This window comes from Armigeres subalbatus, chromosome 2 (assembly GCF_024139115.2).
Source record: "Armigeres subalbatus isolate Guangzhou_Male chromosome 2, GZ_Asu_2, whole genome shotgun sequence".
NCBI lineage: Eukaryota > Metazoa > Arthropoda > Insecta > Diptera > Culicidae > Armigeres > Armigeres subalbatus.
In genome coordinates this window covers 355,873,797-355,889,013 of record NC_085140.1, presented here as the reverse complement: position 1 = coordinate 355,889,013, position 15,217 = coordinate 355,873,797, and the positions used below count along the sequence as shown (strand labels likewise).

At 44.6% G+C, this 15,217-nt stretch overlaps 1 protein-coding gene across 2 annotated transcripts; it reads right to left on the bottom strand.

Moving 5' to 3' along the window:
• Window positions 1-2,820: 2,820 nt before the first annotated feature.
• LOC134212951 (elongation factor Ts, mitochondrial) lies at window positions 2,821-6,680 on the bottom strand. Of its 2 annotated transcripts, none has more exons than XM_062691333.1 (2): window positions 6,533-6,680; window positions 2,821-3,850 (listed from the first exon to the last, which is right to left on the bottom strand). In XM_062691333.1, the coding sequence occupies exon 2, from the start codon at window positions 3,847-3,849 to the stop codon at window positions 2,926-2,928; it is 924 nt and encodes a 307-aa protein (XP_062547317.1). In that variant the 5' UTR covers window position 3,850; window positions 6,533-6,680; the 3' UTR covers window positions 2,821-2,925. The 2 variants fall into 2 exon arrangements, with proteins under 2 accessions (XP_062547317.1, XP_062547318.1); XM_062691334.1 differs by lacking the exon at window positions 2,821-3,850 and adding an exon at window positions 5,284-6,352.
• Between the last annotated feature and the right edge of the window lie 8,537 nt (window positions 6,681-15,217).

Here is a 15,217-nt window from a genome sequence, read left to right as displayed (position 1 = left end):
TTTTACCTGTTTTTATTTTTAAGAGTTCGCCATTTTTTTCTACCAACTCTTAATTTCCTCTTCTTTATATGACCGTTTCTTTAAAGCGTTTCCCTTTCATTTTTCTTTTTTCTTTTACGAACTATTTTATGCTATTTCCAAAAAAACATACATATCAATATGATGATTAGATGTGTGAACTTTGTCATCAAGATACACTAATGATAAAGCTCGCTGTTTGTCTATTTATTTTGGTAGAACTCAGAAGATGGAATGACTAAAAATGATTCATAAGGCAAAATGTATCTTCATTAAATGTTAGCCGGTATTAGGCGAAATATCATGTACTGCCTTCTTTAAATGTTCGCATTATGTTCGGTATAAGGCAAATTGTGATGTTTCGTATTCTTTAAATATTTGCATTTGTCCAGTATAAGGCAAAGTGTGTTGTTTTGCTTTCTTCAAATGTTTGCATTTGCCCGGTATAAGGCAAAGTGTGTTGTTTCGCCTTCTTTACATAGTCGCATTTGCCAATATGTTTTGCATCTACATATTTTTTTTGTTGGGATTAAAATTTAAACAAGACTTGTTTGTAAAGCGAATAATCATTGAGCTTACACCAGAAGTCTGGTGTCAGAAGTCAGAAGTCTTATTTTCAAAGCTAAAGAACACATTAACACTAAAGCTAACACTAAAGCATTAACTCAAAGCTAAAGAACACACTAAAGAACACACCTGCGAATTGGTATTGACCGCGGAATGGTATACCGCCAAATAATATAAACCGCGAAATGTTATACCGCGATATGATCTGAACGCGAAGTGGCAGACCGCGAGCTGGAACACCGCGAAATGGTTAACCGCGGAATGTTTTACCGCGAAATGTCGTACAATCATTCCTACCACAATTTGCGCGCTTAAATTTATTGGAATCTTCTCTCACAGGACATGCGTTCCACCACAAATCATGCATTTAGCATCCATGTGACAATGTTTGGTTCCATGACCCCACTTTTGGCACTTACGGCACTGGGTGGGGTTTTGGAAATTTCCTCCAGGCCTGCGGAAATGTTCCCATGTAACATGGACATGGGACATAATACAGGCCTTTTCCAAACTTTTTATATTATTTCGTTCACTTTTGTTAAAATGAACTAAATAAAATTGTTGAGAAATGCCCCTCTGGGAAGTACCAGAGTGGGACTTCTTTTTCATCTTAGTTACTTGGACTGGTGAAAATCCAAGTAATTGCGAAATTTCAATTTTAATCTCATCCAGTGATTTATCCAGTGATTGCTCAGTTTTGTCGTCATATGTGAAGAATTTATGGCGCTTCTCAATTAGGTAAATACTGAAGAAGACGTTTGCGATCGTCAAAGGATTCCGGCAAAACGCGGAAGTCACCCTTCCTTGCAATCTGAAATGAAACCTTGACCCAAGATGTCATTCCGAAAGCCACAATTGGCGGAATCCGTTGTTTCTTCTCATGAATCGAATCACCTGGTAGATTCGATTTCCTCAAATTCGTCATTAATCAAATCGAACTGATTGCTCAGTCCGATAGGAGAAGAAATAATGTGAACGTTAGATTTAGAAGGAATGTCTGAAGTCTCCAGCTTCCTTCTATTTTTTCCGCGCTTGGGCAGGACGGTCTTGAAACCTTGTTTCTTTGAAGGAGTTGGAGAATTCAGAGACTCCCCCTTCCTCTTGTTTTTATTAATGCTCATTGCTGAGCGTGGAGACGTGACCTTCTAAGAGGTTTTTTCCCAGAACGGTGTCCCTGCAGGATTACCACCGCTTGCCGGAATTTTACTTCCGCAAACGGGTCCAACGTAAAACGAAGGCACGGGTCCTTGCAAAGATCGTAACGGGATCAGTGGGTACCAATAGCGCTAAGAAGCACCGTTGAAATTAAAATAGCTTCGGGTAGTATTAAAAACAAAGAGAGCAAAGAGAGAAAAGAACCGCACAGTACGAAAGCACGATGCGGTCTGGCGGTGGGTGGTTTCATTCCTGGGGTTGGTACGAGCACGTGGCTGTATTTCTCGTCTGGACTGGATGACGGTAATTTGAGCCTTAAATTGTGATTATCACATTCAACCAAAAGTCCTCCTTTTTCGCTCAATTTGAGTAAATTGTCCTCCTTTGGAAAAATTTCATATGGTCACCCTACCTAGAACCTCCTAGAACCATCTAGAACAGTATCACAACAGGACAGTATGCACAATTATTATATCTATGGTATGCATGTTTCAGATTCATAATCCTAAAATGAAGGACCCGAACAATTTGAATCTAATTTTTGCCTACATCAAAGCAAGCATTTACTATTATAGTTTTATGTACTTATTTACAAACAATTGAAAAATCTCGGAGAAATGAATGAACCACGTCCGGAACAAATAGCGCACCGGACAGGATGTTGTCGTCAAAAACACAAATACTTCGCTAAACTCAGCATCGATACAGGACTACTTACCACCACTTTGATACAACTGCGTCTAGTCTTACGCGCAGATAAGGAAACATATCCAATTCTAGTTTACGTCCTTTTGGGCCTAATAACATTATCACTAGTTCTCCAAGTTATGATCACAATGGTGTACATTTTAGTTCATGTAATATTACATTTTCTTTCAATTCTAATAGATTGCACTCAATTGATTTCTATTGGATTTACAGTCTTTCAAAAATCGTGCAGATTACCCGAAGACAAAATTCACTATCACCGAAATGATATTCCTCGTCACAATTTTGAATGCTATATCCGCCGTTCTACTAGAGGCCCTGTTGGAACCCAAGTAAGGGATTACTTCAAAACATTCCCAGCAAACACGTCCATCCGTTCAACGAAAATTATTATTCCGAGCTTGGCAACTAACATAGAGAAAATATTTGGAATAGTGATAGACAATTTACGTCAAAAACATAGCAGTATAGAAGCGCTCAATTCACCGCCCTTACGTTCTCGTCTTCTGTTTTAGCCTTTTCTCCACATTCGAACCGTTGGAAGTCGACCACCTCCACGTGGTTAACTTCGAGCACCTCTGCAACTGTGTAGCTCGGATCCGCCAAATATTCCTGGTAAATTAGGCAAGTTTCGTCGTCCTTATCTTTGGCCGGTTCATCTCGAGTTTTATCACCGATGCGAGCAGGTTTCATTCCTACTACATGCTGACAAACCTTCTTGGCTACTTCCACGTTTGAATCGCTACTAGTTTGCTTGAACGCCAGAATGCTTCCATACTTGCCAAATTGTGGAACGTCCGAAGGCACTTCGTCGATTGGTGCCGGATGAACATAACCGGTCAGATTGATGCTTTCCGGGGCCTTATAGCAAACGGCACGGTTGAGGGACGCGTTTTCACCAACGGTTCCGATCATCAATGCCAAGTGGTCACCCAGCGATTTACCGTCTTCAAGTTTGATCTGCTTCAAAGCTTCACTGTTCAGCCCCACCTTTGTTAGATTAGCATCCGACTCCACCTGGTTCATGTATTGCACGCAAGCAGCCGATGCGGTCTGAACGAACTTCTGGAAGCTTTGGTTCCTAGCGACAAAGTCTGTTTCGCAGTTCACCTCCACCATGGCACCGATATTGTTACGCACCAATATGCCAATCAAACCTTGGGTGGTGTTTCGACCTTCCAGTTTTGTCGCTTTGGACCATCCCATAGCTTGGGCCTGTTCCTGGAGCCACTTTTCTGCCTTGGCTAGGTCATTGCTGTGCATCTCGAGGGCTTTCTTACAGTTGGCAAATGTGTAGCCGGTCTTCTTTCGTAGTGAAGCCAGAGCGCTCTTTTCCGCAGTAGCGTAAAACCGAAGTCCGGTACCATGGCCGAAGAAATGTGTGAGGCGATTGAATATCATGCTGCAAGTAGAGAAAATTGAAAATATTGTTGAATAAAAAAGAAACGGTATTAAAATAGAGGTAAAAAGTAATGAGGAATCATGTGATAGACCAGCCTTGGGTTCAATAACAAAAGATAAATGAAGGAAGGCAAAAAATAAAAAGGAATTAGGCATCAGCTGACAAGCATTAGTGCCATCCGGATATACTGACCCGTTCTTGAAATGTCATTTCGATTTCATGGGAGCGCTATTCTATTCTAAAAAATATTAGTTTCAAGAAATTACAATTCGTGATTTTTTTTTAAACCGCATTTTATGATTAGTTTAAAGTTCGGTTTAAAATTGCAATCACCTACAAAACGTGGAACATGTAAGCAAAATGACTTGAAAATCATCACATCAATGTCATTTGACACACATTAGTCCTTTAATGCCGCCGATTTAAGATTTAGAGCAACGACTAAATAACTTTTTAAAAATATTAGCGATTTAGTCACATGACACCAAAATGTCATTTCTCATCCCTTTATAAAAATTTAAAAAATCTTAAAACGATGCAATGTTATACGAAAAACTCAAGCGCGATACGTTCCCTGAAGAATCTTTTAAATCACGTTAATAAAGCTAGAAAACAAAGGATCGTAATCAGGATAGCTCACGCATGAGATCTCGATGATTCATATTTATATATGAGGCACACAAACACACATCAATGATCATCGAGATCGGCATCAACTGAGGAATTCGGAGAATGACTGGTTGTTCTGTAATCTCTACACTTTTGCTGTACGCATAACTGTCCCGTATAGATAAAAATCTCAGCAATCATGGGACATAACATGCGAATAAATCGCCATTTGCTTATTGAAGGTCAGAATCATATACATTCATGAGTTGCAGTTTAGGTGTTTTCGTTGAACCTACGCCGAATGGAGTATTCTTCTCCACTGGACTCGATCCTGGGCCAATCGCTTCCAGTCGCCCTGAACATTGAGCGCCCTCAGGTCCTCTTCAACTGCAAAAAGCCATCGTGTACGCGGCCTTCCACGAAGCCTGCGGCCTTTTCCGGGTTCTCTACTAAATATTATCTTCGCTTGACGTTCTTCCGGCATACGAACAACGTGACCAGCCCACCGTAGTCTGCCGTGTTGTATAAGCTTAATAATATCCAGCCCTTTATACACCTGGTACAATTCGTGATTCATGCGACGCCGCCAGATACCGTTATCCTGTTTACCGCCGAGTATTGTCCGCAGCACCTTACGCTCAAACACTCCGAAAGCTCTCCGATCAGCCTCCTTTAACGTCCATGTCTCATGGCCGTATAAAGCCAACGGAAGACTTATGAAGATTCTCAAATAAATGCTTCATTTGCTCCGGTTCAAGCCTTCTGTCAAAAATCGTTGTCTTGTTGGATAAAAACTATCACATTATTCACAAATAAATAAAATATTTTAATTTATTCAACTTTCTATCTTTAATCATCAATATAAAATATAAGTTACATAATGTATACTAAAATTAACGTTATAAATATAATAAATTTATTTGCCTTTCAATATACAGCGCCAAATGTAGTTTTGATACTCGTGTTCAAATAAATAAGATAAAATATGATTCTACTGACGCTGCACTAATCAGGCAAATGGAATAATTTCCGCGGAATCGCTTGGTTAAGAGCAATATAAAAGTTCTATCGTTCCTCCAATCAACTCAATCCTCATCTCCTATCAAGTCATCGAAAATCTCTGCAAACTCCTGTGCATACGCCAACCTTTCATTCCTAGTCCATGAGTTCGTATTCGGACGAAACTGCATCACCTGAGTCAGCAACTTTTCAAAACCGGCCAATTCCTCCTCGATCCGCAACTCATCCTCCGCTGCTGCCGACTCCTCTACGTTGCCTCCCTGTCCATCGCCGCTAGTTTCCGCCCCAGCGCTCTTTTTGCTCATGTCCACATTGGACCAGATGAAGTTGTGCATCGCTTGCACTAACTCATCCACCCCGGCCGCTTCTCCGTCCTCGGTCTCTGCACTTGGTTCTAGTTCAATCACGTCCAAATACTTCTTTGCCTCCTGATAAGTAATCCCCTTATCACTTTCCTCCTGCAGTTCCGAGCACAGTAAAATCCCAAACTCAATTCCCGTGTCGGTCACAAAACAGCCATAGTCTGGCAATTTGTCCAGAAATGTTCGATCCCGAGCATCGAAATAAATCAGTATTCCGTCCATCTGTGTCAAAATTGCCTCCGGCAGGTCACACAGGTCTTCTGTACTTTTCCAAGGACATAGAACAACATCTGTTTCATAGTACTTAGTCCGGATGTGATACCGATAGCCAATACGGCCTTCCGACAGTACCTGCTGACTCTCTTCGGTCGGAATCTTACGCACTTTGGCTATTAGCGATTCCGGTTCTACGTTTGCATCGGTCGATACGACCAGCACAATTGGCTTTCTGCTGTCCATTTGTATGTTTGGATCTAATTTGTTGGGCTTCTGACGCCGCCGTGTGGCAAATCTGAAACAGGCGGACCGGAATTAGTTTTCATTCGATGACCGGAATGTGCTGTTGCTGTTTTTGCTATCCACCGATTTTTATGACTGGAGTTACATCATTAACGGAAACAGAAGAACTATCGCATTTATACCCGAAAAACGCAATGCCACTGAATTTTGTAATAATAAAGGTTGTACTTACACTGATAGCGATATTTTTTGCAGGTTTCCGAGGAAAATAATGTTCAAAATCGTGGTTTTTCCTGAAAAATGCAATCAGAACAATTCAGTCACCAACACACTTTTTCTGTTTTCTTTCCGTTTGCTTCAACATCAATGTGACAGATGATTTCCAGGGCTGGCCCTCCTCTCTCAATAATTAATGCATTGTTCTACTTTATCGGCAGACTGAGATGTGAATAGTGAAAAATTAAAATAAACACTGAACATTCCACAGAAACGTGCACGTACAGTATCCCCCCGCTTATCCGGACCTCGCTAGTCCAACGACTCGTTAGTCCGGATCTCGCTAATTCGGAATTTTCCGGATTAAAAAGTATCAACACCCATTTAAACACATTATGCTGTCAGTTTTCAAATTTGTGCTGTGATTTTGTTTTGGTTCATTTGTATGGATTTGACAGTCGGAGAGAAACCTCGATAGTTAGTCCGGCCATTAGGCTTTCAGCGATCGTGTACGTACACGCACGTTTCACTCACACTTTTACTCGGTTTGTTTGCAACCACGAGCAGCTGTCACGGCAAAATCAAATGGGATTGTTTGCAACCACGAACCTGCGTTCGTGTTGGTGAGAAATGTCGGCGAGACCCTAACACATTTGTCAGATCAGCGGGTAGTACAACGAATACACTCCCCCACAATTATGGAACACTTTTTCCAAAAAATAATAATTTCACAATCAAATTCACTGTTTCCAATAGAAAATGATTTTCTATCAGCAATATTAGATATCTACCTAGCAATCCATCATGATTTTGACTGCTTTACATGCTCAAAATGCTCTAAATTTGATTTATTCGAAAACAGTTGAATTGATCAGTGTTCCATATTGTGCCCAAGGCAAAATTTTCCCACAGTTATGGAATAGTTTAGTATTTCCTGTATTGTTATTTGCAAATCGCTTCTCAATCATTGTATCGAATTCCCAATCGTAAGCAATAATTGTAGGTTAGTGTTATATTGCAGCAATAACATTGGCGGTATGAATGAATTTGTGGCTAATATTGCGAATTTTGCGCCGTGTTCGACTCCCAAGCAAAAAATATTGTCCCACCAAAATATGTTCCCACCAGTTTCTCCATATATGGATGACGTCTCTACTGCAAGAAAGAGCTTTTTGGGATGTGAAAAAAGGTGCAAGAATGATGTTTTGGATTGTGCTTTCGCTAATTTCTATACAATTGGACGTGTGAGCATTTCTCGCTTAACTTTTCAAAAGGACCTAAGTAACATTTTTTTCATGAATTAATTTGAATAGCGCAATCAACAGAACAACATGAAAGCTATTGATTGCAGTATTCAAATTAATTCATGAAAAAATGTTACTTAGGTCCTTTTGAAAAGTTAAGCAAGATTTGTTTTGGTGCTTCAACAAATTTGCACGGTAGTCTATTCTTCAGTGAGAAAAGCAATATTTGCATTAAAACGGCATTGTTTACATTCCCCGCCATCTTGAACTCGAAGTGTTCCATGATATGGTTATTTGCAATCGATTTGAAGTTGAGTAATTTTTGTGTAATCAAACCTATTTTAGATGGAATATCACATAGCGGACCGAAAGATTAGATCCTAACAATAGTTTTCATGTATTAATATCTACAATTGATCGATTTTGTGGCGTGTTAGAAGTAATTGAATATTGTCAGATTTTCTGGATATGATACACTGCGCGGCGTTTGTAGTGTTCCCAAATGGGTACTTGCACAAAACTTCACGCGGCGAATGACTGTCGAAAGGTACGGCCGCGCCAAACGATACACTGCAATGATATTCACCCATAAGAATCAAGTAAACGGGGTGCAGAAAGCGCGGCGGTACCTTTCATGAAGGGTTCGCCGCGTGCAATTTTGAAAAAATCAGGCAATACAGTATCCCCCCGCTTATCCGGACCTCGCTAGTCCGACGACTCGTTAGTCCGGATCTCACTAATTCGGAATTTTCCGGATTAAAAACTATCAACACCCATTTAAACACATTATGCTGTCAGTTGTGCTGTGATTTCGTTTTGGTTCATTTGTATGGATTAGACAGTCGGATTAACGAGAGACACCCCGATTGTCGGATCAGCGGGGGGATACTGTACTGAAAAAGTCGTTGAGCGTTCCATAACCGTGAGGGTAGTGTATAGACATTCGTTCGTTAACCGCAATGTGCAGGTTGTAGTTCAAGACACAACACGCACAAAGGAAAACTAAATTTCGACGACCGGCCGATCGCTCTGTTTAGAGCATCATTACCGGGCATCCGCACTGCACTGTCATTTTAGTTTAGTCACTATTTTTCGTACCAGTTACTGTTTTCGGCTATCAATTTGGTTGCTGTATTCCGCACTGGTGATGTTTGACGTTTCCGCAAGTAGGCTCCGCCAAAGCGATCGTGTGCGGTCAAAGCGCACAAGCCCAAGTCCTGGTGGGACGCTAAACAGCCCTGACACGACGGCCCTCCGGCGAGACAGGAGGTTTGCGCAGGCCCAATAAGTCGCCTGGAAAACCAATAATTACGAACAATAGGGTAAATGATATATTTTGGACATGTACATATTTTGGACAAACCTGAGCTTCTTCGATCAATTTTAGATAATGTGTAAGAAAATTTTTATCGAAAGTATGATCATTGCATACTTTTACCTCAACTCTAGCGGCTCCTAATGAGAATTCACAAATCAACTATTATTTATCTTTAAAATTACCTAAAATGTAAAGCTTTCTACCAAAGTGCCTGCTGGACGCCAGTATGCAGGAGAACATGCATTATAGGACTCTTCGTAACATGCACCTGAAACACGTTTAAATTGGTTCAAACGGCAATCTTGAGGTCTTGCGGCCAAAGTTTGATTGTAATTGAGATACTAACATATTCCAATCGCTTAACATGAACTTGAGATGGATGAAAAAGGAGTGACCAAAATGAAATTATGTGTTTATGCATCAGACATTTATTGGTCACCCCATGTACAGTACATGGATGAACCAATAATTGCCAACTTTCAGGCTGTTTTCAATGATATCGATAAGATTGCGAAAAAATGTTAATTTCTGGTTTAATCTATGTCAGTTAAGCAAATAAATGCATTTAAATGAATGTGGATACGTGTAGGTAAGTCATACCATTGAGATCTGTAGGTGGCCATTTTTAAATTAGGAGAAAATGACTCTGTCCAAAATATATGCATTTTCCATGTCGAAATTATATATTTGATGTCCAAAAAGAAAATATTTCAGTTCGCAGTATATCACAGTTTACACCTAGTAAACGTAATTTACTCAAAAATTGGGCAATGGAGACACAAGACTAATCAGGAGGTTATGTATTTGGATGAACCTAGTGGTTTTCAATTGTTTTGTACTATTCAATCTCGATATATTTTCTAATGAATGTCCTGCGCTTGTCCAAGATACATCATTTACCCTATAAGAGATAATGCGACTCGATATAATCGGCAAAGACCTAGGCGACGAATAAAGGATCACGATTGGAAGCTTGGAACATGGTACTGCAAGTCGCTAGGTTTCGCAGGTTGCGACAGGATGATCTACGATGAATTACATCCCCGCAACTTCGACGTCGTGGCGCTGCAGGAGATTTGCTGGACAGGACAGAAAGTGTGGAAAAGCGGGCATCGAGCGGCTACCTTCTACCAAAGCTGTGGCACCACCAACGAGCTGGGAACTGGCTTCATAGTGCTGGGTAAGATGCGCCAACGCGTGATTGGGTGGTAGCCAATCAACGCAAGGATGCGCAAGCTGAGGATTAAAGGCCGTTTCTTCAACTATAGCATCATCAACGTGCACTGCCCACACGAAGGGAGACCCGACGACGAGAAAGAAGCTTTCTACGCACAGCTGGAGCAGACATACGATGGATGCCCACTGCGGGACGTAAAAATCGTCATCGGTGACATGAACGCGCAGGTAGGAAGGGAGGAAATGTATCGACCGGTCATCGGACCAGATAGTCTGCACACCGTATCGAATGACAACGGCCAACGATGCATAAACTTCGCAGCCTCCCGCGGAATGGTAGTCCGAAGCACCTTCTTTCCCCGCAAAAATATCCACAAGGCCACATGGAAATCACCTAACCAAGAAACGGAAAACCAAATCGACCACGTTCTAATCGACGGTAAATTCTTCTCCGACATCACGAACGTTCGCACTTACCGCAGTGCGAATATTGAATCCGACCACTACCTCGTTGCAGTATGCCTGCGCTCAAAACTCTCGACGGTGATCAACACGCGTCGAAGTTGGACGCCGCGGCTTAATATTGGGCGGCTACAAGACTGTAGACTAGCCCAAGAATACGCGCAGCAGCTGGAAGTGGCACTCCCAACGGAAGAGCAGCTAGGCGCAGCGTCTCTTGAAGATGGCTGGAGAGATATTCGATCCGCCATTGGTAGCACCGCAACCACTGCACTTGGCACGGTGCCCCCGGATCAGAGAAACAACTGGTATGACGGCGAATGTGAGCAGTTTGTAGTAGAGAAGAATGCAGCATGGGCGAGATTGCTGCAACACCGCACGAGGGCGAACGAGGCACGATATAAACAGTCGCGGAACAGACAAAACTCGATTTTCCGGAGGAAAAAGCGTCAGCAGGAAGATCGAGACCGTGAAGAGACGGAGCAACTGTACCGCGCTAATAACACACGAAAGTTCTATAAGAAGTTGAACCGTTCACGTAAGGGCCACGTGCCACAGCCTGATATGTGTAAGGACATAAACGGGAACCTTCTTACGAACGAGCGTGAGGTGATCCAAAGGTGGCGGCAGCACTACGAAGAGCACCTGAATGGCGATGTGGCAGACGAAGATGGCGGTATGGTGATGGGGGAACGCGCGCAGGACATAATTCTACCGGCTCCGGATCTCCAGAAAATCCAGCAGGAGGTTGGTCAGCTGAAGAACTACAAAGCCCGGTGGGTTGACCAACTACCAGGAAAGCTATTTAAACACGGTGGTGAGGCACTGGCTAGAGCGCTGCACTGGGTCATTACCAAGATTTGGGAGGAGGAAGTTTTGCCGCAGGAGTGGATGGAAGGTGTCGTGTGTCCCATCTACAAAAAGGGCGATAAGCTGGATTGTAGCAACTACCGCGCAATCACATTGCTGAACGCCGCCTACAAGGTACTCTCCCAAATTTTATGCCGTCGACTAGCACCAATTGCAAGGGAGTTTTATGGGCGGGTTTTATGGGCGAACGCTCCACCACGGACCAGGTGTTCGCCATTCGCCAAGTACTGCAGAAGTGCCGCGAATACAACGTGCCCACACATCACCTATTCATCGACTTCAAAGCCGCATATGATACAATCGATCGGGACCAGCTATGGCAGCTAATGCACGAAAACGGATTTCCGGATAAACTGACACGGTTGATCAAAGCGACGATGGATCGGGTGATGTGCGTAGTTCGAGTTTCAGGGGCATTCTCGAGTCCCTTCGAAACCCGCAGAGTGTTACGGCAAGGTGATGGTCTTTCGTGTCTGCTATTCAACATCGCTTTGGAAGGGTAATACGAAGAGCAAGGATTAACACGAGTGGTACAATTTTAAATAAGTCCGTCCAGCTATTTGGCTTCGCCGACGACATAGATATTATGGCACGTAACTTTGAGAAGACGGAGGAAGCCTACATCAGACTGAAGAGGGAAGCACACCGCTTCGGAATAGTTATCAACACGTCGAAGACGAAGTACATGATAGGATGAGGTTCAAGAGAAGACAATGTGAGCCACCCACCGCGAGTTGGCATCGGTGGTGACGAAATCGAGGTGGTAGAAGAATTTGTGTACTTGGGCTCACTGGTGACTGCCGAAAATGATACCAGCAGAGAAATTCGGAGGCGTATAGTGGCTGGAAATCGTGCATACTTTGGACTCCGCAAGACGCTTCGATCGAATAGAGTTCGCCACCGTACCAAACTGACCATCTACAAAACGCTCATTAGACCGGTAGTCCTCTACGGACACGAGACCTGGACGATGCTCGTGGAGGACCAACGCGCACTCGGAGTTTTCGAAAGGAAAGTGCTGCGTATCATCTATGGTGGGGTGCAGATGGCGGACGGTACATGGAGGAGGCGAATGAACCACGAGTTGCATCAGCTGTTGGGAGAACCATCCATCGTTCACACCGCGAAAATCGGACGACTGCGGTGGGCCGGGCACGTAGCCAGAATGTCGGACAATAACCCGGTTAAAATGGTTCTCGACAACGATCCGACGGGCACAAGAAGGCGAGGTGCGCAGCGGGCAAGGTGGATCGATCAGGTGGAAGATGACTTGCGGACCCTCCGTAGACTGCGTGGCTGGCGACGTGTTGCCATGGACCGAGCCGAATGGAGAAGACTCTTACATACCGCACAGGCCACTTCGGCCTTAGTCTGAATAAATAATAATAATGTTTGACGTTTGAAAGTTTATTAAATAGCAGTGCTCTTACCACGTTACTAAATTTGGTCACCTGTCAACTGCGCTACTGTTTTATTTTAAATAGCAGCGCGTTTAGTAGCGACCGGTCAAGTGTTAAGTGTTGATTGCTCAAAAAAACAGCAGACACGGCTGATGCCGATCGACCGGACAATATCGATCCCAGAAAAATGCGTGATAGCAGAAGAAAGTTTATTCATAAACTTTAAATCGTTTTTTCCACGGTCTTTCTATTTTCAGTTCTGAACCCATAGTCCAGTATGGCCAATTTTCAATAGCAAACAATGGGACAGGATTCTCAGTCGAATGGAACTTGTTGTGAGTAATTCGGCCAATGCTAAGTTCCAAAAAGTGTGTCTACAAAATTGTGTACACATACACACATACACACTCACACATACATGGGGGGCAGCAGGGACTTTGTCCAAGGGCTTGACGACCCCTCCCCATGGCCACTGCGAGTTAGACCGGGACCATCGTCCCTAACCCCTAATCCCAAGGCGTTAAGCGACCCGTGCCGAGGGGATGCATGGCCAGGGGGGTGAAATAATAAGCTAGGCCTTTAACGGAGCCTGTGGGGTACCTGGGCACCCTCCACAGTAATTGTCCCTTACCGCGTCATGCTGGGCTCTGGCGTGGTGGACCTCTTTTCCCGAGCAACTCGTGGGACCAAAATGGAAAACCAAGTCAATTCTTCAATTAGTGGTAGTAGTGTAGGCGACAACCCCTTCGCAAGAGGTGGGTTGTTCAGGTCTCCGCCTAGGAGGCCAGAGGCAATAGTCGGCAGCTCAGTGCGCAGCGCCAGCGTGGGTCGCTTAACCTTCATCTCGGCTAAAAAAACGCCGGTAGGGGTTATTGACGGCCCATGGCTTGTGGAGGCGATGAACCGCAAACGCGATGGGCTTTCGGCCTTCGAGGTGGCGACGGAACAGCTGGACGCCATCATCGACTTTGCGTCATCGAAGCATAATATCAGTAAGGATCTCAAGAGGAGCTTGCAGAAACTTCGAAAGTCGATGCTGGACGCCAAGCTGGAGAGGGCGGTCGGGACGGCCAAGTGTAAACCCGTGAAATCCGTGGAGTCGAGGTCTACCCAGACTGAGGCCCAAGGATTCGCGGACTCGGGCAAGGTCGAATCGACCGAAGGCGTGCCAGCGAAGACGGTGGTACCAAAGTCTACCCAGACTGAGGCTCAAGTATTCGCGGGTACGTCGGGGGTGACTGCTCCAACGGAGCAGACACAAAAACGGGGGAGACAGTCTCCAGGGGATGAGCTCCCTGGGGGCCGCTCCAAAACGTAGAGGGTTACTACCCCGAACAAGGGTAGTGGGGCTGGGAAGCTGAACCCCGGCCAGGTACCTCCAAAACCGGGGGAGGAAGGACCTGGAAAGATCCGTCCACTCAGGAAAGACGGTGGTAAGGGGTTACGGCAGGCTGAAAGTTCTCAGCCGCACCAGACCAGGGAAATAGAGGGGGATGACGCCTCCTGGACCCTGGTCAAGAACAAGAGGAAACCGAAGACGTCAAGGGCCGAAAAGAAGGCCCAGGCGAATGAGGGTAGAAAGAAGTCTAGGGTAGGCGCCAATCGCTCCAGAAGCGATGCCCTAGTCATCACGGCAGACGAGGCTAAGTACTCGGACGTCTTGAAGGCGATGAGGAGTGACGTTAAGCTCGGTGAACTCGGCGCCGACGTACGTCGAATAAGACGTACCCGGATGGGCGAGATGATCCTCGAGCTGAAGCGGGGCGTCTCGCAAAAGGGCGCCGCCTACAAGAAGTTGGCGGAGGAAGTCCTAGGCGAGACGGTCAAGGTGAGGGCACTCACGACGGAGGTGAATCTAAGGGTTAAAGACCTGGACAAGATCACCGAAGTCGAAGAGCTCGTCACGGCACTGCGGCAACAGTGTGAAGTGGAGACGCCCACCGCAGCCGTACGGCTACGGAAAGGTCCGGCAGGGACGCAGGTAGAATTGGTTCGGCTATCTGCAGCGGACGCCTCCAAGGTAGTCAAGTTAGGGAGCGTCAAGGTGGTATGCCCTGTGGGCATATACGAGCAACCCGAAGTTTGCTTCAAGTGCCTGGAACCGGGGCACAAGCAATGGGACTGCAAAGGCCCTGACAGAAGCAATGTGCCCGGCGTTTAAGCGTGCTGCAAAATCACAGTGCAGGTAACGCAGCTGGCTTGCTCGGCCTCGCCCGAGTGTTTGGTGTGCACAG

Bases quoted from the DNA above. Each gene is read 5' to 3' on its own strand.
- LOC134212951 (XM_062691333.1), bottom strand. From the start codon at position 3,849: ATGATATTCAATCGCCTCACACATTTCTTCGGCCATGGTACCGGACTT.